We start from the raw sequence: 27,886 nt of genomic DNA, 5'->3' as shown, positions 1-27,886 counted from the left end.
TGAAGACTTCAATAACTCAGACATAGGTTAGGGGTTTGTTATAGAAGTGGATGGGTAGGATTCTGTGGCCTGCTTTGTGCAGGAGGTCAGACTAGATGATCATATTGGTCCCTTCTGACCTTAAAGTCTATGAGTCTTATGCATATGACCATTGCTGTACTGATAACAGAAATGGTTTGTGCTTTGGTGAGAGAAGCTGTAGCAAGGCTGGTTGTTTTTTTTAAATATATAGTGAATATACTTTTCTCCAAACCTGAAAGTAGTGGAACTGGAATCCTGGGTTTTTTATTTTTTGGTAGCAATAGGACACTCCAGCAACAGCTAATAGCAGCAGCACTACACCAACAGCTGATGTTACCCCAATGGTCACAGGATGAGATGATTCCATAGCATTAGTAACCTGGAAGAGAGACACTAAGTTGTTTTAGTTCTTTGTTAAAATACATAATGAAGAACTGTCTTAAAGACAACTTGTGTTTTAAAAAGCATTAACTAAACTTTTTCACACCTGTGAAATAGAGGGCTGGCTACCTGGAACATTTATGCAGTTAGTTTGCCCTGTGTGCTGAGGTCATTCCTGATCATATTTCATCTTACACACACAGCTCAGATTGGATGTGAAACTATGTAGAAGAATAATACACTTCATCCACTATCCTATTACTGCCCGGAAGTTTCCAAAGAAGCTATAATACATATACTGATGCATCTCATCATTACTATACTGGTTACCTTACACTCCTTTTTGCTCTGTGGTGATGTAAAATTGTCTCCTCCCTTTTCAGATTTGGGACATGCCTTTACTCAACACCATTAAATTTTCAAGGCACATAGCAATAGGCCGAATGAGAGGAGACTAGCTCTCTTTGTTGTTGGCTGGTGGACAAAGTGCATTTTTCAGACTGGTGCTATCCGTTGGATTACCTAACAGCATGGGCCTAAGTTTTTGTACTGGTGCCACTTGTTTGCTTCATGCTGTTCTCAATGTTTTATAGCATTTGCATAGCCATTGCTATGACTGGACATCTAAAAATGTACAAGTACCACACTATGTCATGTCTTTGAACTGGTCCTCCTGTGCCTCAAAACAGCAGGCTGAGGAGGACTGCTCTGCCAGGGAGCTGGAGGCACACCTACACCAGCTAGGCAGATAGGATGCCTGTTCCAGCAATGTTCAAGGAGAAGAGGAGGGATCAGTAGGAACAGAGGACAGACCTTTGCCTGGAAGTGTAACACTCGGGTATTAGTTTTGTGCAGGGAGGAAGGAGTAGTTGGTAACTAACATACATGATCTGAGGTCAGAAGAACTCTCTGATGTGTATGTATAGCCCATTATACATAGCAACTGCTACAGGATAACTAAAGGGTAACTGACTCAATATGCAGAGCCATTCACACTAAATTCATCCCTGTGTTGTATATTAATACCTAGCAGCCTCCACCCAAAGATCTCAAAAGTTCTTTAATTTAGGTTCAACCCACTTGTGCTGTAGCAAAGTATTATCCCCATTTTACTACTGAGGAAATGGAGGCCCAGCAAGTTTGCCACTTTCACATGCCTCAGCTGTAGCCTTGTGTCCAAATAATGCTTGGTTTTCTTTACTGGGATTTCCTGCCATGTTACACTGTACCGAATGCATTAGTATTGGCTATATGAGGACACACACTAACTCAAAGGTCTCTTCATAAAATTCCACATGCTAGTGTCTTCTAAGGCAAGCGCCCTACCTGTAAGGGGGCACTTTGCCTTTACCGAGCTATCTCCCTGCTCTTCACATCACAACTGCTCCAAAGAGTAGGAGCCCAAGCTTGTGTCCCCCCCTGTCTAGTTCTTCACTGCAACAGGCCAGAGTATGGCCAGGCTGGACTCTATTTAATGACATACACCGCGGTACAGTGGTTCCTTGGTGAGCGCATTGAATGGAACTTGTTCTGCTCTGACGCAGAGTAACTGAACCCAACATGTATCTTTACATCCGCCATTTAAACTCTCAATGGAATTGAACAAACAACTTGCCTGAGCCAGATGCACAGGCATCCTAAGTGGCTCTTTGATGGCATGAATGATTCCATTGAAGGTCAGAATGTCCCACTGTACGATCAAGGTATTATTAACCAGTTTGGAACCCTGTCACAAGAAAAAACAATATTAAGGGATTCAATGTGAATATGTTTTAGAAAAACACTACTGTAACGTGCTTGGATGCTCTGCAAGAACGAGGCCCACACACACTGTGAGTTATTTGGCTTTAATGAAGGTAAAGTGACACATCCGCAACTGGGACCCTGGGCGTTGCTGTCACTTAGGTGGGGAACCCAGCACCGAAGCTCAGCTTGGCCTGGGTCGGAGTCCAAAGGCGAGACTGGGAGCATACAGCTATATATACACAATACAAAAGCAACTCATACATATGCAAAAAGGGACTTCCCACAGGCTATGTCCGCCCTTTGCCCTAAGGGCGTACAAACTGGTTTCAACCAGTTAAAAGCAAGTTATAACTGGCATGCCGTGTCCTACAATGACTGGCCACTTAGCAAGCAGGGGCTTTTCACAAGGCCGCCGAGAAAGCGGAGACACCCTAGCTGGGCCGTGACACAGTCTTCCGCAGTCCCCTACATCTACCCATTATCTAGACCCAAGAGAAGCTGGCTGAGTACTGAACTGTCCCAACATACTTACAGGGGGTTGAGTGCTATTCAGCAGGGGCGCATCTGCAATGAGAAGGTTGTAGCCAGAGCAGGAAGGTATAACGGTACCGTTGGTGAGATTGAAGCTCAAGAGGGAGACATCACTCAGGGAGACATGGAGCTTCACTTCCTCCCATGTTAATGTCTGAGAAAACAAAGCATAGACATAAGGGTGAGAGAGTCAAAAGCAGGGGGAAAACAAGTCAGGCATTTTCTGCTCTTTCAGCATTTTAGTTATATGCTGTCCAGTGAGTCAATGGAGAAAGACTTCTCGGAGTGCAGTGTAGACAAGGCACCTGACTAGTTCTTGCATTCCAAGCAAGAGAGCCAGAACAATCCCACTTCAGACATAAAACCCTAATCCTCCAAGCAAGCAACAGCACCGTATTCAAACAACTATGGCCCTTATTCTCTCCAGCTTTCTCACCATATTGACCCCAAAGCCAGAATTCAAGGGTACAAAGAGAGTTTTATATGCGGTGTCATTGGAGAGGAAGTTGAGGAACTCAGGTCCATCTTGCGTGGTGTTGGTGTAATCCAGTAACATCTGGGAGCGAGAGAGAGAGAGAGAGAGAATCTTAAGTGCCAGCCTGAAGCTGTGGGTTTGTCAGAACACTCTGGCCAGGAGAACTCAGGAGATGTCATGTGAATTCTCCCCACCTTTGCTAGAATAGCAGAGACGTTAACTGGCAATGAGAGGAAATAGCTTGACTCTTTCACTATGCATGGCACTTCAGAGAGCACAAACTCTTGCCTTCCAGTTCAATGATTTTCCTTTCCAAACCTTTGGGATCTGGGGATTCCCTGTGAGTCACTACTTTGCTTTACTGACTGTTTGCAGAGGAGCATGCCCCTTCCCGCTTCCCTGGCTAGAGGGAATGTGGCACCAGCACTTACAGAATAGAAGGTTGAAAAGTTGGAGTGCTCAGCCAGCACAGCCAGGAGATTTCCACTGCAGGAGTAGCCATCTCCGATGAACCCATCTCTACAATTACACCTCACATCTGCAAAGGGGAAAAAGATGTGAGAGGAACGGAATTGGGTGTGAGCTCTTCAGACAAATACACTGAACTATTGCTTAGGATTTCTGTCCATGCAGAAGGCAGCTGTGGTCCCATGGACAGAGCTCTGGACTAGGAGTCAAAAAACCTGACTTCTCTTCACTGCGTAACCTTGGGCAGCTCACTTAACCTCCCAGTACCTTAGATTCTTCATCTGTAACAGGGAGTCTCAAAACACTTACCTGTCTTTGTAAGGCACTTTGAGATCTCTGGTGCTTTATGTTATTAAATAAGTGTTCAGGACATAAACCAATGTAGTGGAAACTGGAAAGTGTAGAGTTTAGAGAGAGAGAGAGAGACAGTGTATTGCAGATGTGTTGGGTAGGTTTTTCCCCTTGACACTGTGGTGTGTGTATAATCAAAAGGAGCATAAATTCTTGATATAACGCATGCTTTTGAGATGCAAACTTGTGCAATCACATTCCCTGCTGCAGATTCCAACGGAGGCAATACCTTTAGCTCTGTAGCAGAAAGCATCCCACCTCTCAGTCAGGTTTTTCCGGGAGCCATAATCCACAATGCCAACGTGGTTGGAGCCACAGCTGGCAGTCGGGTACACGGTCGGGTATCCTGCGGTGCCATTATTGAGCCAACCAACTAAGCACAGATGGAAACCCATCTGCAATAGGAAAAGAAGTTGCCCAATGAGAAAGAGGATTGTATGAGCCATGAATCAGTTTCTATAATGGCACTGATTCACTTTAGTATTCTCTACTAAAAGCCCAATATCAAGGAGATACTCCTGCCCTTGTAATTCATACACTGCTCTCCACTGCCCAGCCTGGAAGGACATCATTTTACTTAGGCAAACAAAAACCTGATGCTTCATTGGCATGAAGCAGCATCTTTTACTGGGCAAGAGAGAGAACAGAAGTTGGTCCAATAAAAGTTATTACCTCCCCCACCTTGTCTCTCTAATGTCCTGGTACCTACACGGCTACACCACCACAGCATACAGTTCATTTGCCTGGCATTTTTCCACCCCATCGAAGCACATCATCATCAGCCCCACTGCTCTGGGGCACTGTGGCTCACACACAGCCTCAGCACGTTCCCATCACAGAAAAAGCAGTGCAAGGCACCTGGCAGTTTGAAGCGGAAACGGCCATGACAAAGGGCATGTGACTGGTGTACCTGGGTGCTGTAATGGACACACTCAGAACCCTATATAAAAAAGCACTTGCCCTGGGTTGCTTCCCACGTTGCTGCTAAAGCCAGGATTCCAACCCAAAGGAGAGGTGCCAAAATGAGGGGGATCACTGAGCCCATCACCAAACTGGCTCGTTCAGGCCCACTGAGGTACAAGTGCAGGCTCAGCTGTGACTGCTTTTACCTGCTGAGCTGCCGAGAGCTGCTGGAGAGTGGCCAAAGCAGCATCTTCGGCCATGCAGGCAGCCTCAGCCTCCACGTAGGTGAAGGTGTACTTCCCTCTTGGTGACTGGAGGTGGAACACGCCAATGGTTGTGTCTGGAAAACAGTGGTGCCAGTGCATGTCACTTCACAGGGAGATCTCCAGAAAGACAGGCACAGGGCCTGACTAGGAGAGAGCCCTGTGATCTTGAATCCGAAAATAACCACAGGCACAATTTTATGGCCATTCAGTTATTCCTGAAAATCAGCAAGGTGACTGCATCTGAAGATCCAACATAATATATATTTATATAGTGCCTTTCACCTAGATCCTAAATACTTATCTACACAAGTGTGTGTTTTTCTTACTCTCACACCTAGAGAGCAAGGGCCAGATTCAGCAGCTGCTGGACACCATATTGGCAATGCCAAGCAGCCCATGTACACCACTGAGTCTGACCCTTGCAGACCTAATGTACTTCTGACTTTTTAAAAGGATATATACACATAGCAGCAGGATTATTTATCATTAAAATGCAGCCACTTCTGGAGGGCAGGGAGGATGGACGCCATTCTGCACCAGTGCTCCCTAACTCCATACTGGTTATTGACTCACCCTAGACTCAGAGGGACCAGCACCACTACTTCCTGCTGCACGAGGGCTTTTCTTAGAGTCTCCTCCAAGCAGTCTGGCCTTGTTTAACTTGTGAGATTTTACACATTAACAACTGACAGAGGCAAGAGATTGGGAGTTTTATGGGACCCTTGACCCCCCCGCTGGGTCTGAGGTAGAAATCTCAGGGGAGGAAACAGGCTTTATGTCTGATAGAGCCTGGGGCCGGAAAACAGAGGCTACCCATCTCTGAGCAGGGTGGTCTGAAATAAGTGGTGACAGAACAGCCTCTGCCTCCCCAACTCCTGTTCTCTGAAGAGGAAAGAGGTGGCAACAAGGACTCTTACCCTGAAAGTGCAGATCAGTGCAAATGGCCTCGGGGTGGCAGTACCCGTTCTTTTCCAGGCAGCGGTTGGTGGGTGGCACAGCTTCCTCCAGGCACTGGATTCCATTGCCAACATAACCTGCTTTGCACTCACACTTCCGAGCATTCTGCAAGAAAAGGAATCCACAGGGCACTAGGGAGGCCAGTCCCAGTGCTCAGGCACCCCGTGATCTCCTGCTGAGGCCTGGCTGGTTCTAGCAATGGGGTTGCTGACCATACTGAAATTTCTGGGCTGGGTTTGACCGTAACAGGACAACCTCCTGTCTTGCAAACCCAGGCTGAGCTCCTCCCTGGGCCTGGGAAGTTATGTGACCTGGCAGTGCCACCTGAGGCCACAATTGCAATGTCACAAGGTGACCCAGTGGAATATACTCCAAATGTGGTGGCCTTATCCCAGAGAGGGGATGGTTCAATCATTGCAGGGGACAAATCCTATGTCCAGTTAAACTTGCAGGGAAAAATCATGTGCCTCCCCCTGCCCAGGACTGCAAAGCAGCTCCTGGGCTGCCACTCCTGCCACAGAACTGGTGTCACACCCACGGCCCTTGCCCCCCAACCTCTCATTAGGGGAGGGAGACAGCAAGCAGAATTGTGTAGCACTGTCCGATGCCTTCTTCCAAATCCTCCCTGCACGCTGCCCTGTATGGAGCAGAGGTCTATGGCACAGCTGTGACAAACACACACACCCTCCCGCCTTCATTGGCTCTCCCAGTCCTGTCTCCCTCTGCAAGAGAGCTGGTGCCACTGCAGAGGAGGGGGCAGCTTTTGCCCTTTCCCACAGGAGGTCCCTCTCACACCATTCTATGTTGCCGTTAGTGTTCCCCCCACACTCTAGGGGACAGGGTTCACTTTAAGCAGAGAACACCCCGGCTGTAGGGGAAGGAATGCTAACCCCTGAAAGCTAGCAGCAAGTCAGGCTTCCTCAACCTTCGGAGTATGGCACCTGGTGACAAGAGCGCTCTGGGGAGTTGGGGGGGTTGAATGGCTGGGGAAGCACTGACTAGAAAGCTATTGCTCATGGCTCTTGCCATGTAGACTAGTTGCTGCCATTGCACCTGTGTGGTGGTGCCAGTGTTCCTCATCCATCTCAATGCTGTTCCCACAACACGGGCAGGGGAGCCAAATCCCTTTCACGTTCATGACATACTTACTGGCCCAGTGCTGATGCACAAGGCGTGCTCGCTGCAGTCTCCATTCCTGCCATCCGCACACCTGTCTATGGGGCTGCAGACGTAGCCATCTCCTTGGTAATCCGGTAGGCAGGTACAGGATTGCTGAACTCCCACCTGAGTGCAGTTGGCATGCTCACTGCACCCTCCATTGTCATCCCGGCACTGATCAATCACTAAGGCAAGAAAGACAGTTCAGCCTTTTAACTCGGCAGGCTTTACAAGGGCATGATCCTCCAGCCCTTGTTTGTGGGACAGTCCCTGGTGTTACTTCCAGGGACATGGATCGATCTTCTTTCACAAATACCTTTTTGGTCTTTCCATACCACAATTACATATTAGCAAACTAATGGCAGTGGGTGCAATGAGAGAGTAGCTGTATATTACAGCATACCTGGCAGGAATAGGAATATTGCACTATAATGGATACAGGGACTGGTATTTATTAATGGCATTCCCTGTAGATTAAAATAGAAACAGATCGTGTAAATTAAGGCTGAGATGGAATTATGCATCCAAATCCCTTAAGCAGATTTGAAAAATCTCAAGCCTAAATACTGATTGGTTGATAACGTCCTGCACTGTCCTATTTAAATATGAAGCACCTGCATCATTCCACAAAGTTCTGGATGATTAGAGGAGTATGTTGTTTTCCCATCTTTCCTTTGTCTGATACCACCTTCATTTGTCTTCATTCTCCAAACTACCCACATCTCCACATTGGTCAGAACACAGAGATTGCCCAGCTCAGGCCCAGGTCATATGCTCCAACTGTACCTGTGCAAGTTCTGCCATCTCCTTCAAAATGTAAGTTGCATTCACAGATATTATCAGCTCGGCAGGAGGCATTGGGGTGGCAAGCTGGGGAACACACCGGTGTTGCAGCTGGACACAGAACAAGCCATGCAAATCAGTAGGTTGCACTCTGCATGCAGACACATCTCTAAGTCCTGCTGCAGTATATGCTCCACCCTCCCACTCCAGGCTCAGCACAGCTCTGCTCCTGCATCTCCCGCTGCTCCCTACCTCAAGCTGAGGCTGGTCTCCATGCCTAGTTCCTCCCTCCTCCCACTGTGACTTTCATACTCTTTGGCCTGCTGATCCCTTGGCCTGGAGCAATGTCCCTCTTTCCAGTCCACCTCACTCCTCCTGCTTGACCCCATTTCTGTCCCCTGGCTCCCCATCAGTGCCCTTCACCCCCCAGGCTGCCTAAACCCTCCCTCTTGCTCAATGTAAATAAAAATGAGAACTCTGCCGGTCATTCACAATCTAACTTCCTGTATCTTTGTTCCAACCCTAGTTGCCAGCCCTCGGATGTTGTTATGGGCCAGCCCAGGTCTCCACTGGAGACCAGTGTTCTGTTTTAAAAAGCCAACTTTTCCAAAGTATTTTTGAAACCACTTGCCTGCTCAGATCATCTTGGACATGATCTCAGGGCAGGCCTCAGGAGGCACATTTGGGTTCTTTAGATCAAGGCGTTCCCAAGATACAAGAAAAAATGTTCCTCTTCTTTGACGCAGATTGAAGCAGGATTGAGTCTGCCTTAGTCTCTGCAGAGTTAGGGCCCTATGCAGTATAATAATTCAGGGCCTGGTTTTGAGAGGTGCAGAGCCCCCACAACTCTCATGGGCTTCATTGTGACTTGATGGTGCTCAGCACCCATCAGGATCCAGCCTTGAATTCCCACTCAGCACTGAACAATCACATTACTTGCCCCATTTCAGAGCTCTTCATGGGAACGTTATAAGGAGCAAAGATGCTCCAAAGGGAAGGGTTGTTCCAGTGGCAGCTCAGTGCTGTTCTCACTTTAGCAATGTATGGCAGAGATTGTTTGGCTAAGGTTACCACACATTCTGGTGCACCAGGTTCTGCTCCTTAATACCCCCAGATCTACACCATGAATTCCCTGCCCCTCTCTCCACATGGTGCCTCCCACTATGTCCAGTTCTGCCTGCTGCTGCTGTCTACTGTCAGCACGTCCATGGGCCTTTGCTGGGCCAAATTTTCAAACTCAGACGGGGGGGTCCAAACACAGAAACGTGTGAGCAATTGCAGCTGCCTTCTCACATGCATGGAGTGCTCTCCAGAATCTCTGGGTACGTCTGCACTGCAGCTGGACTCCCAGCTCAGGTAGACATTCACACACTAGCTTGGACTGAAATAGCACCTAAAAGCATCAGTGTGGCCATGGGCTAGCAGCCCTAGTGTGTTCCCAGGAGGTCGGGTGGGATTGGGCGTGGGCGGTAGCCTGAGCTGCCACTCGCACCAGAGGCCATGCAGCTATCTTCAGCCACTAGCTCAAGTCAAGCTAGTGTAACCCATGCCTATGTGGTGTGGTGCTCTGTCTCCCTCTAGTGGCACCTAGACACTCTAGAGATTGATGAGTCCACCTGCAGACTCGTGTATATTACCTAGTTTGGTTTCGCAGCGCTCTCCTGTCCATTCCTCAGTGCAGAAACAGATTCCATCCCCGTTCAGTCCTTCATTACACATCCCATTCTCTGTGCACTTACACTCTGCAAAGTGACAGACAGGAAGACAAGAACACAGGTGTTAGTTGATCCACCTTGAGAAGGGAAATGTAGCACTGGCAGGGGGATTTTGGCATATGGCTACATAAGGGCTCTTTGTAGGCCTGGACTTTTAGAATTGTGCGTGCAGAATTTTGTACCGGTGATTACCGCAAGTCTGTGCAATTGTAAAATTGCAGCCAGAAACTCCCTCTGCTTGTGCTGGTGTCCATGGCCTCTCCCCCAACACCTGTCTGTGCTAGGTCCAGGGCATTGACTAGTGATGGACCAAGCAAACTTTGCTTAACCACTCCTAGAGGGATTCCTTCCCCTCTCTGCTCTGTAGCCCTCTGGCAAATGCCCTTGCTTCCTTTTTCCTCCTCTTGGCGGCTTGTGTCACTTACTCAAAATTCCCCGGTCAGTGAATCCTTTGAAACTTTCTCCCATGCTCGTGTGTCCCACACACTGAACGCCTAACCTAGGGAAAGTGTCTAGGTTTCATGCTTCTTAACCTGGTCTTGTCTTCCTCTTGGCCTGACACAGTACATCAGGACATGTCACGACGCAGCAGCATGATATAGCACTGACCCTGAAAGAGACTGCTGGGGGCCCCCAATGCCTCACAAGCCCATCCAATTCAGGACACATGGCAGCTCTAATTAGGAGTCTGATTACAGGCCCATTCACACCTCAAAGCACATGCTTAACTCTCACTGACATGGATGGAGCTGCTTAACTGCACCAAGTGGGGAAGAGAGAGCATCTTACACCTAAAGGCTCAGCATCAGTGAATTATAAAACTGAAGTAAGTGTACTCAGCCTGGCCTTGAACTGCCTCAAGTACACATCACAGCCCAGCCTCTTACACCTCAGGAAAAGTGGCAGCCAATGTTATTCAACTGGCTTGACGACAGAGTCCTGTGGCGAAGGATTAAGAAAGGGAGCAGCTTCCCCTCCACAGTAGCTATAATCTGACGACCTGTCTGAAGTTTAAATCCACAGCACACTATACGCCCAGAGTTTCTGTGGGGTCTTCCTTACCCTTTAATATTCCACTTGGAGCACAATGCATTACAGATCAAACAGTCATCATTGCTATCCAGACTGCTCCTCTAACCCCAGGTCTGTCAAATGATCTAACCCAAAGTCTATCATTCCCAGTCAGGTCAAAGGAACTAATCCCATCCTCGACAGTCTGGTCAGTGTATTGCATGAACCAATACGATGCGTGCACACATCACTGTCATTTAGGGTTATCTGTTTATGTGTCTGTACCTTGGCAGTCCGGCCCGTATCTGCCTGGCGCGCACAGTTCACAAGCTGTCCCAATGAAAGCCTCGGTGCAGTTGCATCGTCCTGATCCACTGATCCTATCATCACAAGTACCACGGTTACTGCAGGGAGCCTCCAGCCCTCCTGGGCAGACTGAAAACACAGAACCTCAATAAGTTACCCAAACCAGAGACCAGGCGAGAAAAGGTTTCTGCTTTTCCTGGAGGCAGGGAAAACTACTCATAAAAACTTGGTTAACTGGTAAAGAGAGTGAATTTGGTGGGTTTACTGGATAGAGCTACACCCCAGACTCACCATCTCCCAGTCTACACCCCAGACTCACCATCACTGCTTTGGTGTCCCAGCATCCACTGGCCCTCACCTCACCCTTGGGATGGATTCCTCAGGGGTTGCCTCAGGTGCTCCTACCAAAGTCCTGGTGAGGTGCATGGAAGGGATATTCCCACAGACACTGTAATGCCTGGCAAAATGTCTATGGGAATAACCCCTCGCCCATGACTTTCATACAAAAATGAGATCAGATCTCGTTTTGCTATTGCATGTCTCCAGACACTCCTAACTTGCTTTATATAAAGAAAAGGAACTGGCTGCAGCAGCACTATTGGTTGGGATAACACAGGAAGACAGCACTGCATTGGTCACCATAATATTATCTTTGCAACATAGTATAAGAAATACTATGACAAAAATGTGACAGCCACCAGCCTTCATGGTGACCCTTCAAAGGAGCTTCTATGAGTAGGCACCACCATCTGGCTAAGAGGACACCTTACTGTGACAAGAGAAAAGAACTCCTTTGTGCCAGGACGGTGCAGATTTCTCACCATGACAGTCTCTTCCATAATGGTTTGCACAGCACTGCGGTACCCAGCTGGTGGAGAAACAGACTCTTTTGCACCCTTTTGTCAGGGACCTCCGAAGAGAATGCCAGCGACCACCGTTATCAAACAGTGATGAGTACCAATGAGGTCTTGATAACGGATAGTTGCGGTGTGAAAAAGGAGAGAGCCTGGAAAATGGATTTACGTAATAAAAGCAAGACTGGCTTTTGCCCTGTGGGGAAAATGACAACAATGGGTCAAAACCATCAACATCCTAAGTTCTGTCCCAACTAGCTACTTCCTCACCCCTTAACTAAAGGGAGAAACTTCTCCAAGGACATTAGTAAAATTGTTACAATACGACTAAAAACCAACTCACATACTGGAGGGAGGCGCTACCCATATTTCCTTTTCTGTATAATCATCTTACAAATGGTGGGAAGGGATGAAGGACAGAGAAGATGGGGGGCAGGTGGAGGTGGAAATCCGTGTTTGCAGGCTATCGGGCAGGTGGTGGTACATGACAACAGCAGAAAATGAATTTGGCTTGGAACAATCAATGGTCAAGCTGTCAAGTGAAACTTGTTGCCTCACCAGGATCAGAGTGAATAGGCTGGCATGATCATAGGTATGAGTCTATACCCAGGAGCCTGCTGCTGTGCCTTACCAATAATGTCAAATTTAAGTAGCACGTCATCCCAGAGGTCTGCAGCTGCCTCACCAAAGAACAAGCAGCTCTGAGGTGGAAGCCAGCAGCTAGACCGTGTGCAGCATGTGTAACTCCATTGTTCAGTGTATGTTCTCTGTCTCCCTTTGGACATCATGCACAGAGGAGAGGAGGAGGCTTGGCAGGTGCCAGCCAAGGGCATCAGTACTTTAGTTCAAGCTGTATAGCCTCATGTTCCTAACTCAGGGAGTCCCATGTTCAATCCCCAGTGATGACCAAAATGACAGTCATTACATGCACTACATGATGGTTGGCTCTTGGCATATGGGCCAAGCTTTCAGGGCAAATTCTTACAAAAAGTGTCCCAAGCAGCAAGGATCCTGGGTTTTAGGGTTAAATCACAGTACCCAGGCTCTAGCCCTTGGAAGGATGAACTGCTTTTTAAATTCCATACCAATGTTTAAATGGCTAACCCAGCAATAAAAGAGCCTTTGCTGTTTGAACCCAGCACTCCTGGCTGACACCAAAGCAGCAGGAAGATTGCCGGACTCTACAAGAAACAGCCAAAAAATCTGAGAGCCATTTAGGTGCTTGAGGGAAAATGCATGGCTATGTTAGCAGATTGCTCCCACTCCCATAGCAACTCAGCACCTCCTGACACCACTGCGAGGGAGGGAATGATCCCCATTGTACAGGTGGGGAGCTGAGGCACAAGGATTAAGTGACTTGTTCAGGGTAATACAGGGAGTCTGTGGCAGAGAAGGAAATTGAAGCCAGGTCTCCTAAATCCCAGCCCAGTGCCCTTAGGAACCCATTCTCCCTTCTACACTCCTGCTAATGGGCACTGCACAGGAAATGCCGGTTCCCCCCTCCCCCCTCCTGCACTTTGCAACTTGCCCAACTAAGCTCTGAATTAAAAACCAGCACCCTCCACAAACCACAGAGCTGTCTGGAAAGTTATTGGAGATGAGTGTCCTGTCAATGGAAGCAAGAGATACAGCACAGCCACAGGCACTGAGTGGGCAGGTGGGAGGCAGAGGTAGTTGTCCCCAGATCTGCCAGTGCACCTCATTCCAGCCTGGATGCAAACCCCTGCCATTCTGGACCTGGGACACCACACGGCTCTGCCAACCTAATCCCAGGGACCCTCAAATCCTGACCTGGAGCAGAGCCTGCTAGTCCAGCTTTCTGCCACCCTTGACTGAGAACTATGTAAAACTGCGTGACACTAGAACGTAAATAGGTACCAGAATGAAAAGGGTGAAGTACTGAAGGCTTCGTTTTGCCTTGTACACTTATACCCACATCAGGGTGTGAACCCAGAGGTGAAAGACTGGTTTGGCACTCACTTCTCCACCAAGGCACCATGCAGCCCTCTGCCCCAAACTTTGGGGGTCATTTTTGCAGCTACATTTGCTGATTCATGCGCCTGAGTTACTGTGAGCGGGTAGTTGAAAAAGAGAGGCAACCAATCCCAGAAGATAGCATGTGTGCCATGCTCTGAATACAGGGCTGCATTATCATCATGTGCAGCGCAACCTAGAGTTCTGCAGCTGCTGGTGCTGAACTTGAATGGCTCAAAGCCTACAATGTAAACAAGAAGTGAGGGACACTAGCCAAGAACAGATAGCATGGCTGTGCTTCTGTAAATGACCCCACACTGGCAGACCTCGGGGGCCCATGCAGAGTCACATGGGGCTCAGGGATCACAACCCTGGTGGTTATTTATTTGAATGCTCTTAAAGCGCTGTAATGAGCCATAGACAGTAATTTACAAGCAGTGACTGACTCAATAAGTTTATAGAGCTGCACACTTTACCCGTTCAACTGATCCAGCGGGACAGGAAGGCTCAAAACCACAAACACCACAGCTCTCAACTGAACCCTGAGCGGGGAGGAGAAAAAACACACACATCTTACTTTCTCTGTCCATTACAGACCTGCTTGCAACACGAGGTGGTGAGCCCACCCTGCCCAGCATCCAAGCCTGTTAATAATCCTGATTTGCTTTCACAGGCTGCAGCGCATTGTAGCACTACACAGACTGCACATCTGAATGGGTGTTGAGCGCTTTATTATTTATAGGAGCCTAAGCACTCACCCTAAGCTCAACAGAGAGGAAATCATCACAGCGGGATCCCAGGTTTGGGGGCTCCAACAGCTGATCAATGCCATAGGCAATGCCCCCATCAAACTCCATGTGCCTCTGGACGATCTTAGCATTGCCATTGTCCACCAGGAGCTCCCCCTGCAAAGAAGGAAGAGAACGATTTGCTCAGATCTAAAGCATCTGCCAGGTCTTACTTTAAGCAGTGCAGAGAGGCTGAAATGCAGCTCCCAGCTCACACAAAGCACAGGCACTCAGGGCTTTTTGTGGGGAACCAAGCCAGGTGCAATTCATTCCGTAATGTGGGCAGGCTGCCCCTTCACAAGGTATTAAATCCCTGGAAGTGCTGATCCTCCAGGCTGGTCTATTTGGGCCCTGCCAGTAGTGCACAAGAGATGGACACATTGCCTGGCCACTCTACCCATTCCCATGGTGCCTGTGCAAATCCACCCGTGGGCTTAAGTTTGCAGAGCCTCGCACAGAGCTGCATGTAATTCAGCCTAAACAATTGCCCCACGTTCCATGCACATGGTCTGTCCTGAGTATTTGGGATGAGGAGGGGAGGGGAGAGAATAATTAAAATTTTATGCCCACTTCTTAAGTAAAAAAAAAAAAACCTCACCCACACCACTTTCTCAGATCTAGAGCACATGTAATGCATTAGGGTCCAATCCACCTCCCGAAGTAGGCAACCAAAGGAATCCCACTGGCGTGCAGGACTTTAAACAAGAACTTTTTTTCCCTTGCACTTGCACAGCATCTCCCATCTGAGGATCAAATTTATCTACTGCAATAAAATGCCCTGTGTGAGAGTATGACTGCAGCCATTTTGATTAATGGGAAGCAGACACAGAGTGTGGTTAAGAGATCTGATTGTGGCTACACACAACAAGTTGGCGGCAGAGCCAAGATTAAGAGAAAGTAAAAAAATGTATTTTATTTTCTACAAAAAAATATTAATTGAAAATATTCATAGATTTTTGGGAGGTTTCACCTGTTGAAAAACCACCATCAATTTTTCTATAAAAACGTGAAAAAGAAGTATGAAAATGGATATTTTCTTGCAAAATTTCCATTTTGTCAAAAAAAACTTTCGTTTAAAAAGTTGACAATTTTTTTTTTTTTTTTTTTGACTGGAGCTAATTAAAAGCCAGAATCTTTGGCTCTCAGTTCCACTTGTCTTGCCCCTTGCCTTTGAGAAACAATGTGTCGATAAATGCTTCCCATAAGCTCAGAAGAGGCAAAACCCAGCAGTGAAACTTTTACAAGAGCCAGAAAAATTTACTCATCAGAAACCAAAATTCCACAGATTCATAGAATTTAAGGCCAGAAAAGATCATTCTATCATCTATTCTGACCTTGTGTACATGTCGCTAAGTAAAGCATGCCTTCCAGAAAGCATCCAGTCTTGATCTGAGGACATCAGGGGATGGAGAATTCATCATTCCCCTTGTGAGTTTGTTGCAGTGATTATTTATCCTCACTATTAAAAAACTGTGCCTTATATCTCATTTAAATATGTCTGGCTTCAGCGTCCAGCCACTGGTTCTTGTTATTGCTTCTCTGCAAGATTAAAAGCTCTTTAGCGCTCACATTTTTCTCCCCGTGGAGATAGTTATACACTGTAATCAAGTCACTTCTATGACTTCTTGTGCATAAACTAAACAGATTGTGTCTTTAGATCTCCCAGTGCAAGACGTTTTCTTCAGCCCTTGGATCATTTTTATTGCTCTTCTCTGCACTCTCTCTAATTTTTCAACATTCTTTACAAATTATGGACACCAGAACTGGATGCAGTAGGCCAGCATCAGTCTTGCCAATGCCAAATACAGAGAAAAAAAGTCATCTCCCTACTCCAGCTTGCTACTCTCCTGTTTATACAGCCAAGTTTGCCACAGCATCGCACTGGGGGCTCATGTTGAGTTGTTTGTCCACTATGAGCCCCTAACCCTTTTCAGAGTCACAGCTTTCCAGGATACAGTCTGCCATTCTGTAGGTATGGCCTGCATTCCTTAGTCCTAGATTTATGACCTTACATTTGGTTGTATTAAAATGCATTTTATTTAAATGGACCCAAGCTTACTAAGTGATCCAGTTTACTCTGTATATGACGCTCATCAGCATTATTTACCACCCCACCAATTGTGTCATCTGCATATTTTATCAGCAGTGATTTTATATTTACTTCACTCCTGAAAACATTCAGTAGCATTAGGCCTAGTTCTGATCCTTGTTGAACTCTAGTAGAAAGACCTCCATTTGATGATTCCCCATAGAACTGCCCCTCAGCCAGGTGCATTGGCCGCTGCAGAAGTCATGAAAAGTCACTGAAACCATGATCTCTGTGACAAACTCACAGTCTAATTAATGGGGTTATCTTGCTTGCCCTTTTTGAATATTAGCAAAACATTAGCATCCTTCCAATCTTCTGTAATTTACTTGGTATTCCAAGATTCATTAAAAATTAACATCAACAGGCCAGAGATTTCCACAGTCAACTCTTTTAGGATTCTAAGGTGCAAGTTATCCCAGCCTTCTGATTTAAAAATGTTTATCGCTAGTAGATGCTGTTTAACATCCTCCTCAGATCCTAACAGACTCAACAGGCTTCACCCTCACATTATATGACTACTTTATTCTGCTTCTTTCCAAATATAAAAGAGAAATATTAATTGAACACTTTTTGCTTTTTCTGTATCATTAACAATTTTACCCTCTTTATCGAGTAATCAGCCTATGCTATTGTTAGGATTTTTTTATTCCTAATATATTTAAACTCCTTCTTAGTGTCCTTGGCTACGCCAGCCATGGATTTTTCCTTGATATCTTTAGCATCTCATCAATTTTCAGTACTTCACAACTTCTAATTTATACTAATTATGTTATCTAAGTCCCCTTTTTTCCATTTGTTATATATTATTTTTTTATTTCTAACTGCTGCCTTCACTTCCCCACTAACCCAAGCTACACTTTTAACCAAAATTGTCGTCTTTCTTGACTGAGCAATTGTGGCTTTTTGGCCCTCTCTTCTTAAAGCACTCTCTATTTTCATTTACATATTTCTGTCTAAATTTAGCTCACCATTACCTGTTCTGTATAAAACAGCATTAACTCTCCAAGGTTTTTGAAACATCTGCTTAATAAAAGATATCCCTTCCGCTACCCATAGTACATTGCAGGTGCTTGAGTGCACACACATGTACTGTACACTTAGTACCTACTCACCATTCAGTTACAACCCACATGAATAACTGTGTGGGTCTTTGCTTCTCCCTAGTGGCTAAAACAGGTAAAGAGGTTTGTAAGTGTGTATGCCAGTCAGAAGAACTGATCCTTTAGCTCAGAAAGTTGACACTCATGCTTTCAGATGAGGAGAACCCAAGTTCAATTCTTGCTGGTGACCCTTTCTGTAGGAGCAGTCACAACTCAACTGCTTCTATATATCGTTTCCACAAAAAAATATAAAACCAAGGCTCTGTTACTTACGACATTGCTCTTGCTGCAGCTGAATGAGATGGTGGATCCATGCATGGTCCTTACAGAAGCAATGTGTGGCAGGTTACCAGCTACAACCTGAAGACAGATAGAAGTAACATGAAGGATGAGGTCAGGCAAACTAAAGATTTATGTGTGCGTCAGAAAAGATTCCCCTTTGACAAAACAATTCCAGCCACTACCCTGAGTAGAGCTTTATGAAAACACAGGTACATATGGATAGAATACTACCTAGCTCTTATACCCTAATTGTCAATAGTAGATCTCAAATTACTTTACAATGGGGAAACTGAGGACCAGAGGTGAAGTAATTTGCTCAAGGTCACCCAACAGATAGATCACCAATGCAGTGGCAGAGCTGGGAATAGAATGCAGGTCCTCTGAGTCCCAGTCCAGTGCTCTAGCCACTAAGCAAACTGATTCCCTATTGGAACTACTTAAATATTATCGGTTTGGATTTGGACCCTTCAGTGATTTGTAAGTGGTTCACAAACCAACCCTCATTTCCTTTAGCTGTATTTGCTACAGGGCCGGCCCAGGCACCAGCCGAGCTAGCTCGTGCTTGGGGCGGCAGATTCTACAGGGTGGCATTCCGTCCAAACCTAGGGCGGCAAGGCCGCTTTTTTTTGTTTGTTTGTTTGTTTGCTGCTCTGGCCGCCCTGTAGAGGACGGCGGTCCACAGGAGGGGAGCGCCCTGCAGCAAACTCGGCAGGGCAGCCCACGTCCTTCCCTTCCTGCTGACCAGAGCGGCGCAGAGCCCTCCCGGCAGGCAGCGCGGTGGTCGGGGCCGCATGGCGAGCACCCTGCTGAAGCGCTGGCTGCCCCCCTGCTCTCTCTCCCCCGCTGCTCGCTTCCCCTCCCTCCACTAGACCGGACGCGCACTCTGCAGCACAGGGAGTCCCCCTGCACTCTGGCTCCGGCCGCCCTGTAGGGTTTTTTTCCCTGCTTTGCCGGCCAACCTGTTGTTCCCCTCCCCCACCTTTGCCGCTCCAGCTGCGCCGTTTTAGTTTTGTTCCCCCCCGCATTGCCACTCCAGCCGTGCAGTGTTTTTTTCCTCCCCCCGCTTTGCCACTCCGGCGCGTGCCCCCCCCCCTTGTTTTTTTGCTTGAGGCAGGAAAAAGTATTTGGTCAAATAGCTGAGAGGAATAATTTTCACACTACAGGCTGTTTGCAAACCTCACTTTGCCTATTTGTGTCATGACTATTTATGACTTTGATGCCAAAGTCACACAGGATTTGTTTCTGCTACCTGGCTGGATGACACACATTTTTAAAAACAGGAGAACTCTCTTTTTTTTTGGGGGGGGGGGGGGGGGCGAGATGAATCCATGCAGTTTTTAGGATTCACAGGCATTTTCCTGAATGCCTGGCAGATGTCTAAATACAGGCCAATGAGGAACGAGGTCACTGATTGTGATGAACGGAATTCGGCACCTTCTAAATGAAAATGTGTCAATACCCTAGTATGGGTCTCTCTTTCCTATAGAGGAGCCTGTGCTTCTTTTGAGATGTTGAGCGTATGCAGGCTCAGCTGCACTTAACTGGCTTACACCTAGTGGGACCTCTCGGAGCTGCTTTTGAGCTGGGAATTAACCTTTGTTATCCCAGGCCATTGGCTTGTTTGGCAGGAACTCCTCCTAGGGACTCCTGAGTGGGTTTCAGAGTCTCCTCTCAGGGGTGCCAAGATACCTGTGCCTCCTATCACACTGATGTGGCAATCAATGATGCGCTATCTAGACCATGATAAGTACTTGGCTGATTTAAAAAGAAATTCAGGTGGCTTGAGCCTTTTACCTTCGTATCCCTAATCATGTGCATTTTGAGATAGGCTGCCAGCTTGTCCCTGTGGTCTTTATTGTACAACCACGATTGCATCTTCTTCGGCAGGGCATTAAATACAGCATCAGTAGGCCACAGCATGGTGAAGGGTCTGTGAGCAGAGTTGTTAACCAGAGATAGCAGTTCTGCTTCCTGTCCAGAGACACAAGACAACATGGAAACAACAAATACATGCAGTGTCTGCGTGAAGGATCCACATAGCCCAGAACTAGACAGTATTCCTAGAGAATTCAAACCATTTACCCTCAGTAGTTTGCTGTAGATTTTGTAGCCATATGCTTCTGCCACCTCAGTGATGCTTTGCTAGAACATAAAAATTAAACAAAATCATTACAAAAAGTGAGAGCTTGTTTCACTTACTAGAGTTCCTAATAAATGAGCAAATTCAGTCAATTCCCAGAGCCAAGTATGCAAGAGAGGCTTTACCTAGTGATGTAAAAAGCAATCTGCGCACATCTCTACCTGTCAGGTTTGTCCTATCACCAGCCTGCATGGATAGATCCTAGCTTCCTCCCCCGCAACACACATCCACATGTACCATGAGCACAGCTGGCTCCACAGTGTAACCTCTTTATGCTTAAACCACCCCATGCGCTCCTGATAAATGGAATTCCTAGAGTATAGTAACCTTATGCCTAAGAAATCTGTAGCAGTATTACTCATTCGCTACACTATCATTCTCTCTGGGGTTGGAGAAAAATCTCAGGGTGATGATCATTCATTAAAATGGTATTGTTTCACACATACCTGCGCTAAATGGGAAGAAATGTTCTCACTCTGCAAATCTGCTGGGATTAAAATCTTGTCAATGATATGGATCACCCCATTCTTGCCAACAATGTCACTGGTGATGATCGTTGCCTCCTCATTTAGATGCACACTATTCTGCGGAAGAAGGGACACAATACAGTGAATGCAGATTTCCAGTGAGATGTGACCTCCCCCTGTAGCTCATCTGCAGGATGCTCTGGGACCCTTCTAGATGAAAGGTGCTAGCTCTCAGGTGTTTTTAGTAAAAGTCATGGACAGGTCATGGGCAACAAACAAAAATTCTCAGCCTGTGACCTATCCATGACTTGTACTAAAAATACCTGTGATTAAATCTTGAGGGGGGGGGGGGCGCAGGGCAGGAGAACCAGGGGCCCACCGCTGCCCAGAGCCATGGACTGTGGCTACTCTAGCTGCCCCTGGACCGCTGCTGGGGGCCACTGGAGCAGCGGCTGGTGTGGCTGTCCCAGGGCCCCACCTGAGCAGCTGGTTCCGGGGTCAGTCACATTGGCCCTTGTAGAAGTCACAGAGGTCACAGAAAGTCACGGATTCTGTGACAGACACGGACCCCTAATCATGACAGACAACTACCTCTTTCACCACAATCCTTATTCTGTGTCCTGACAAAGCCGTGATGGACTTGTGTGTCTCCAGTTCGCTGGCCAGCAGTTTCCGACAACTCACTATGTGATAACGAAGTAAATCTTTGATGAGGCTTTTGTTCGTCCATTCACTGAACTGAAGAGAGGAAATTGGAAATACGACAAACTATCATGTCAGGACATTTCTGGAAGTGATTAATTTAGCCAATGACTAAAACGACAGGGAATATGATGAGTTTTTTGCTCTACCAACCCTTAACCATTATTCCTTGCTGAAAGCCAAGTCCCGATCCAATACACGTAAAATGGATCACAGGTAGCTGAATTATGGGGTTATATTCCAAAGAGGCTCCAAGTGACTTCAGATGATGGAAGTGATCAGGAAGTTCAAGTCACTGGCTCAAGGAGAAAAAGTAACTTTGGCCCAAAACTGTCAGCATCTAGGATTGGCCACATGCTGAACAGAGTAGAGGGGCCAAACCAAAATCTCAGGCTTGCTTTGAGGAGATCCAGATCTGGGTTTTTCACAGGTCCCTTTCCCTGTAATGGACTAGAACCCCCAACATCTGAACATCCCTGACCTTTGGGACCATTTGTTTCTGAACTTCGAGGCTTGTGGACAGGGCCCCATGTCTACCCCACTGCAGTGCAGCAGAATGCAAATTAAACAGAAACAAACCAAAACCAACCCAACAAAAAGAACCAATAAAGGGATTTATTGAAAGAAATATGAAAACAAATACCATGGGATATTAAATTCCATTTATTTTCCTGTGCCCCAAAATTTTTGCAGGTCTGGAGATATTTGTATTAACAATGCAGAACAGCACCGTACCAGCTATCAGGGGTTGTGGCAAAGCTGAAGGTTTTGGCACCTGCTGGACATTTTGATTGTCCTCATTAGGTTTCAGAATTAAAACTCTCTTGGACACAAAAGGGGATGCAGTTCACCCCCCACAGAGCTATTGCTCTGTGCTGTCCGCAGATTCAAGTAGACATCAATGCCTCTGTTTATACACAGCTCATGTTTTAAAAGGTTTTCTTGGTTACCACAAAAACTAGAAAATTAATTAATTTTTCAATGAAAACTTATATTCTGGAACACAAAAATGAAGTAAGGGGTGGATTCTTCAGTATTGGGGTCATGTGTAGTTCTAAAGCTAATGGTATTGTGATGCCAGGAACAGGAGAGAATCCAGCCTGGCTGGCAAGATGGTTAGTGCACTTCCTAGCTGAGGGTTCTGTTATAGTAAAGGCCACATTACAAGCATGCTATTGGCTTGAATAGGACCAGACACTGAGGAAGAACCCAACGAGCACCTCAGGATTTGAATACAGTTAAAAAGTTGGGGTGTTTTTGACCCTTTGAGTCAACTAAATAGAATCTAAGGAAACAGAAGTTTGTCTGAGAGGAAATCACAGTCTGACCACACTGAATAACTGTCAAAGCTAGGGAGTCAGAGAAGGGGCCTGGAAGGAGGGGCTGCTTACCGTTGTACTGTTTTGTATTGAATCCGCATCTGGAACAAAGACGGTGAAAGGCCCCTCTCCACTTAACTCCTTGATTTTGAAGGCCTAAAAGCACAGAGTAAGCACCAGGAACAAAAACAAAGCAAAACAGAAACCAAACACAATTCTCATTAGCCGGAGCTTTTCATGAAAACACTGGGCAATTTTTATACTTTTAGACAATAATTACTGTTTGCCACCAACCAGTAACTGCTTAAAGAACTCGGATGCTGCTTTGCTTCTCAGGAGCTCCTAAAATAAATCAGAACAGCTATTGTTAATGGTGAGTCTCTCTATAAATCTCTTGGGGTTTGATGCAAAGAAAACCCTTCCCCCATCAGCTCACTAAACTGATCTTGCCACTGACCTCTAGTGTGCTCTCCCTACCCCAAACATAGAGACTCAGGTCCTTTGACTACACTAAGCTTGTTTTTCTAGTATTTCCCACCCTTGCCACAGCCAGGGTTTCAATAAGGCTTAGACAACACAGCGGTTAAAGTGCTGGTAGACAACCTGCACTGGGACCCACCTGCTGCAACCACCTATCCATAGTAGCAGGGGTAGAAAAGTTTAGGGGAAAAGCCTAATGTAGACACTCCCTTCATAGGAGTTAACTCAGGGATTTTACCTGGCCCAGCATTTAGGCCATGTCTTTTCTTGCAGAATTGCCCATGGAGCAGTCATACACATCCACTCTGCGTTAGCCTGTTTGTGCCAGCAGCATGGATATCTCCAACTACAGCCAGCAAGTGACACACAAGACATGAGCAGGGCACATTGTCCCATCATAACAACTGTAATTAATACTAGGCCTTAACACGGCACATGCGTAAAGAGCTCTTCCCCCATAGATGTAATATAGGCACCACTGTTGAAATGGAGAGGTCACACAATGAGTTGGGGCAGAGTTGGGAACAGAACCCAAGCCTCCCTGATATCCAGTCTGGTGACATGCTCCTTGACTGCCTTGAGCCCCTACCCTTCGAACTAGTGATGTTCTCCCAGTTCCACCAGCCCAAAGAAGCAGATGTCACTCCTGAAAAACTCTTTATTTGCCCCCTGAACACACTGGTGCTGGAAGTCACCCACCCATGGAACCCCAAGTGCCACTTTCACAGGGACACTTTTCAGAGTGCAGCTGCATTTCATTGCTGTTTTGCTGGGCATGGTTCCTCTTGTTTCAGCTTTCTCCTGGTTAGTAGGGACACCTGGCCAGGATTAAATGCATTTCTAACCTTTCTAGGTCTTTCATAGGCCAGGTCTACACTGCGACTTTAAATCGGTTTAATGGCCGATATACCGATTTAACGCTGTATCCGTTCACACGACGTCGTCATTAATATCGAGTTAAACGGCTCCTTAAATCGATTTCGGAACTCCTCCCAAACGAGAGGAGTAGCGCTAAATTCGATAGTGATAACTCGGATTAGGGTTCATGTGGACGGAAATCGACGTTATTGGCCTCCGGGCGGCATCCCAGAGTGCAGCACTGACCGCTCTGGACAGCAATCTGAACTCGGATGCAGCGGGCAGGTAAACAGGAAAAGCCCCGCGAACTTTTGAATTACATTTCCTGCTTGCCCAGCGTGGAGCTCTGATCAGCACGGCTGGCGATGCAGTTTGAAATCGAAAAAGAGCTCCAGCATAGACCGTACGGGAGATACTAGGTCTGATCGCTGTATGGGGAGACAAATCTGTTGTATCCAGCTCCGTTACAGAACACGAAATGCCAAAGCGTTTGAATAAAAAACTCCAGGATACACAGCGCTGCGTGACAAGCGTAACGGGAAGCCAGAGACTCAAATGGACGCTCATGAAGGGAGGGAGGGGGTACTGAGGACTCCAGCTATCCCACAGTCCACAGCAGTCTCTGAAAATTATTTGCATTCTTGGCTGAGCTCCCAATGTCTGTAGGTTCAAACACAGTGTCTGGCGTGGTTCAGGGAACAGCTCCTCAGTTTATTTCCCCCCACCACCACGTGAAAAAAAAAAGGGCATGATTGCTGTGCTATGGCGTTTGCTCAATGCACTCCGCGAAAAAGGCGCCAAAGGGTTGTCTGCTGCCTTCACAAAGGGAGGGGTGAGGCTGTACCCAGCACCACCCGGGGCAATGTTTTCTGCCCCATCAGGCACTGTGCTCTCAACCCGGAAGTGGGAACTATGGGATAGCTGAGGAACAGCTACCCACAGTGCACCGCTCCTGAAATCGATGGTAGCTTTGGACCATGGACGCAAACAATCGATTTCGTGATCCCACTGTGGACGCGCTAAACCGATTTTATTAGATCTGTTTTGTAATATCGGTTCAAGCTAATTCGAAATAATCGTGCAGTGTAGACGTACCCATACATTTCCCAATCCCTCAGCTGAATTTCCAAATGTTTCCAGGTCACAAGAGTTCAGTATCCTGCTTATTTCCTGGTGTGCTGCTTCAGAAGAGGAAGTATTTCACCCAGACTAGTGCCCGTTCAAACACAATCCTAGCCGACTGCACTTTACCTACCTGATATACGCTGCCTCTGCAAGTGAACCCATCTCCAACTTGGCCCCAACCACAGGAGCAGTTTCGAGTCCCAGGTCCAGTGTACTTGCAGAAGCCAAATCGACTACAGCCTCCATTATTCTGGCAGGAAAAATAAGAGCATCCCAATTAGTCGCACAGCTAGTGGTCTGAAAGTTTATCTACCAGTTAGCAGCGGAACGCCCACTTCTTCATGCCTGCTCCTGACTCAGGGTAACCTCTGACATTGTGTTTTGCCTTCTAGTGCCATGCACTTCTATTGAAACTCAATATTTTATTAGTCTTTTTTCCCTCAGGTTTTCTTCCACCAAGCTGGCAAACACTGCTCTGAGATGGATAACTACACCAGGCCCAACAGAGGAAAAGCCATTCAAATAAGACAGCTCTGAAGGATTTAGTGATGAAGAAAAATAATGGTTTACAGTGGCTTTTCAGCTGAAGTAAAGTAATGAAATAGCATAGCAGATAGTTTTAAGCTTTCTACATGGGGCGGCTTAGTCGTTGTCATAAACATACAGCTAAGGGTAGCATAAAATCCCTCCTTATCTGTAAAGGGTTAAGAAACTCAGATAACCTGGTTGGCACATGACCAAAAGGACCAATAAGGGGAGAAGATACTTTCAAATTTATGGGGGAAGGTTTTGGGTTTCTTTGTTCTCTCGGAGTCAGCAACGAACAAGGGCAGGGAAAATACATCTCCCTAAGCCATATCTGAACTAAGAATCTAATATTGCAGAAATAGTAAGTAACAGTAAAGAAATGCGTTAGACTTTGTTTTGTTTTAGCTTGTGAATTTTCCCTGTGCTAAGAGGAAGGTTTATCCCTGTTTTTGTAACTTTAAAGTTTTGCCCAGAGGGGAAAATCCTTTGTGGCTGCAATCTTTTCATTACCCTGTAAAGTTATCTTCCATCCTGATTTTACAGAGGTGATTCTTTTACCTTTTCTTTAATTAAAATTCTTCTTTTAAGAACCTGATTGTTTTTCAGTGTCCTAAAGACCCAGAGGGTTTGATCTGTGCTTACTTTGTAACCAATTGGTTAGGATATTATTCTCCAGCCTCCCCAGGAAAGGAGGTGTAGGGGCTTTGGGCTATATCTTGGGGGAGGTAGGGCTCCCCAAGTGGCTGTCCCTGAATGTTTGTTTAAATCACTTGGTGGTGGCAGCGATACTAAGGGCAAGGAAGGAATTGGTGCCTTGGAGAAGTTTTTAACCTAAGCTGGTAGAAATAAGCTTAGGGGGTCTTTCATGTGGGTCCCCACATCTGTACCCTAGAGTTTAGAGTGGGGAGGGAACCCTGAGAGTTGTCTAAGAACAAGACTTGGAAGGCCTAGACTGCATGAAACCGCAGTTCTGCTCAGTTCAGCCCTTCTGCTTTCTGAGGTAGATATATGGAGTACCAGAGAGACAAGATCAGGCAGGTAACATGGAGTACCATACACTTAACTGTGGATTGTGTGAGACTAGACTTCTTTCTCAGCCTGCTCTAAAAGCTCAGTCCACATGTTATGTGGAGCCTAATCTCTCCCCTCCCTTGGGTTTGGTTTTATTAAAAAATAAATTAAAAAGAAGTTCAAATGAAATTTTCTCTGAAGTTTGGCAACTCTTAGGATTCCTCTCTCAGGACTTCTCAGTGCACACACTAGATCAGAGGTGAGCAAACTACGGCCCGCGGGCCACATCTGGCCCATGAGACCCTCCTGCCCGGCCCCTGAGCTCCTGGCCCTGGAGGCTTGCCCCTGGCCCCTCTTCTGCTAGTCCCCCTCCCCCGCAGCCTCAGCTCACTCCATCACTGGTGCAATGCTTTGGGCGGCAGGCCTGCGAGCTTCTGACAGTGCTCTGTGCTGCGCGGTGGTGGCAGCACGGCTGGCTCGAGCTGGGTGGTGCGGCTGTAGCACTGCCAGCCACCAGTGCTCCAGGAAGCGCAGTAAGGGGGCAGGGAGCGGGGAGGGTTGTATAGAGGGCAGGGAAATTTGAGGGTGGGGTGGGCAGGGATCGCAGAGGGGGCAGTCAGGAATGAGAGGAGGGGTTGAATGGGGTGGCAGGGGGAAGTCAAGGGCAAGGGTTCCCAGGACAGTCAGGGGACAGAGAGAAGGGGTGGTTGGATGGGGCAGGGGTCCCCAGGGGGGGCAGTCAGGAACGAGAGGGGAGGTTGGATGGGGTGGCAGCGGCAGTCAAGGGCAGGGGTTCCCCAGGACCGTCAGGGGACAGAGAGAAGGGGTGGTTGGATGGGGCAGGGATCCCAGGGGGGTCATCAGGAATGAGAGGAGGGGTTGGATGGGGCAGGCAGGGGGCACACGGGGCAGGCAGGGGGTAGTTAGGGGGCAGGTGAGGGTAGTTCAGGGGCAGGCAGGCGGTACTTAGGGGGCAGGCGAGGGTAGTTCAGGGGCAGGCAGTGGGTAGTTGGGGGCAGGCGAGGGTAGTTCAGGGGCAGGCAGGGGGCACACGGGGCAGGCAGTGGGTAGTTCAGGGGCAGGCAGGGGGTACTCAG

The 27,886-nt window shown here is 47.2% G+C and overlaps 1 protein-coding gene across 1 annotated transcript in view; it reads right to left on the bottom strand.

The window, feature by feature from the left end:
* Positions 1–27,886, bottom strand: part of STAB1 (stabilin 1) — a 124,302-nt gene that overhangs the window by 4,362 nt on the left and 92,054 nt on the right. The window contains 22 exon segments of the mRNA XM_032805834.2: positions 254–400; positions 2,018–2,128; positions 2,681–2,833; positions 3,116–3,235; positions 3,586–3,692; positions 4,203–4,368; positions 5,083–5,216; positions 6,060–6,204; positions 7,249–7,442; positions 8,044–8,151; positions 9,678–9,782; positions 11,052–11,201; positions 11,894–12,122; positions 14,377–14,442; positions 14,659–14,805; positions 18,151–18,237; positions 19,954–20,301; positions 20,746–20,883; positions 21,358–21,504; positions 22,860–22,943; positions 23,082–23,129; positions 25,381–25,500. Coding sequence (XP_032661725.1) covers positions 254–400; positions 2,018–2,128; positions 2,681–2,833; positions 3,116–3,235; positions 3,586–3,692; positions 4,203–4,368; positions 5,083–5,216; positions 6,060–6,204; positions 7,249–7,442; positions 8,044–8,151; positions 9,678–9,782; positions 11,052–11,201; positions 11,894–12,122; positions 14,377–14,442; positions 14,659–14,805; positions 18,151–18,237; positions 19,954–20,301; positions 20,746–20,883; positions 21,358–21,504; positions 22,860–22,943; positions 23,082–23,129; positions 25,381–25,500 — 3,054 coding nt within the window.

The sequence above is a fragment of the Chelonoidis abingdonii genome, chromosome 16 (genome assembly GCF_003597395.2).
Source record: "Chelonoidis abingdonii isolate Lonesome George chromosome 16, CheloAbing_2.0, whole genome shotgun sequence".
Classification (NCBI taxonomy): domain Eukaryota; kingdom Metazoa; phylum Chordata; order Testudines; family Testudinidae; genus Chelonoidis; species Chelonoidis abingdonii.
Note: the sequence above shows the minus strand (reverse complement) of the source record. Positions and strands in the feature narration are given on the sequence as shown.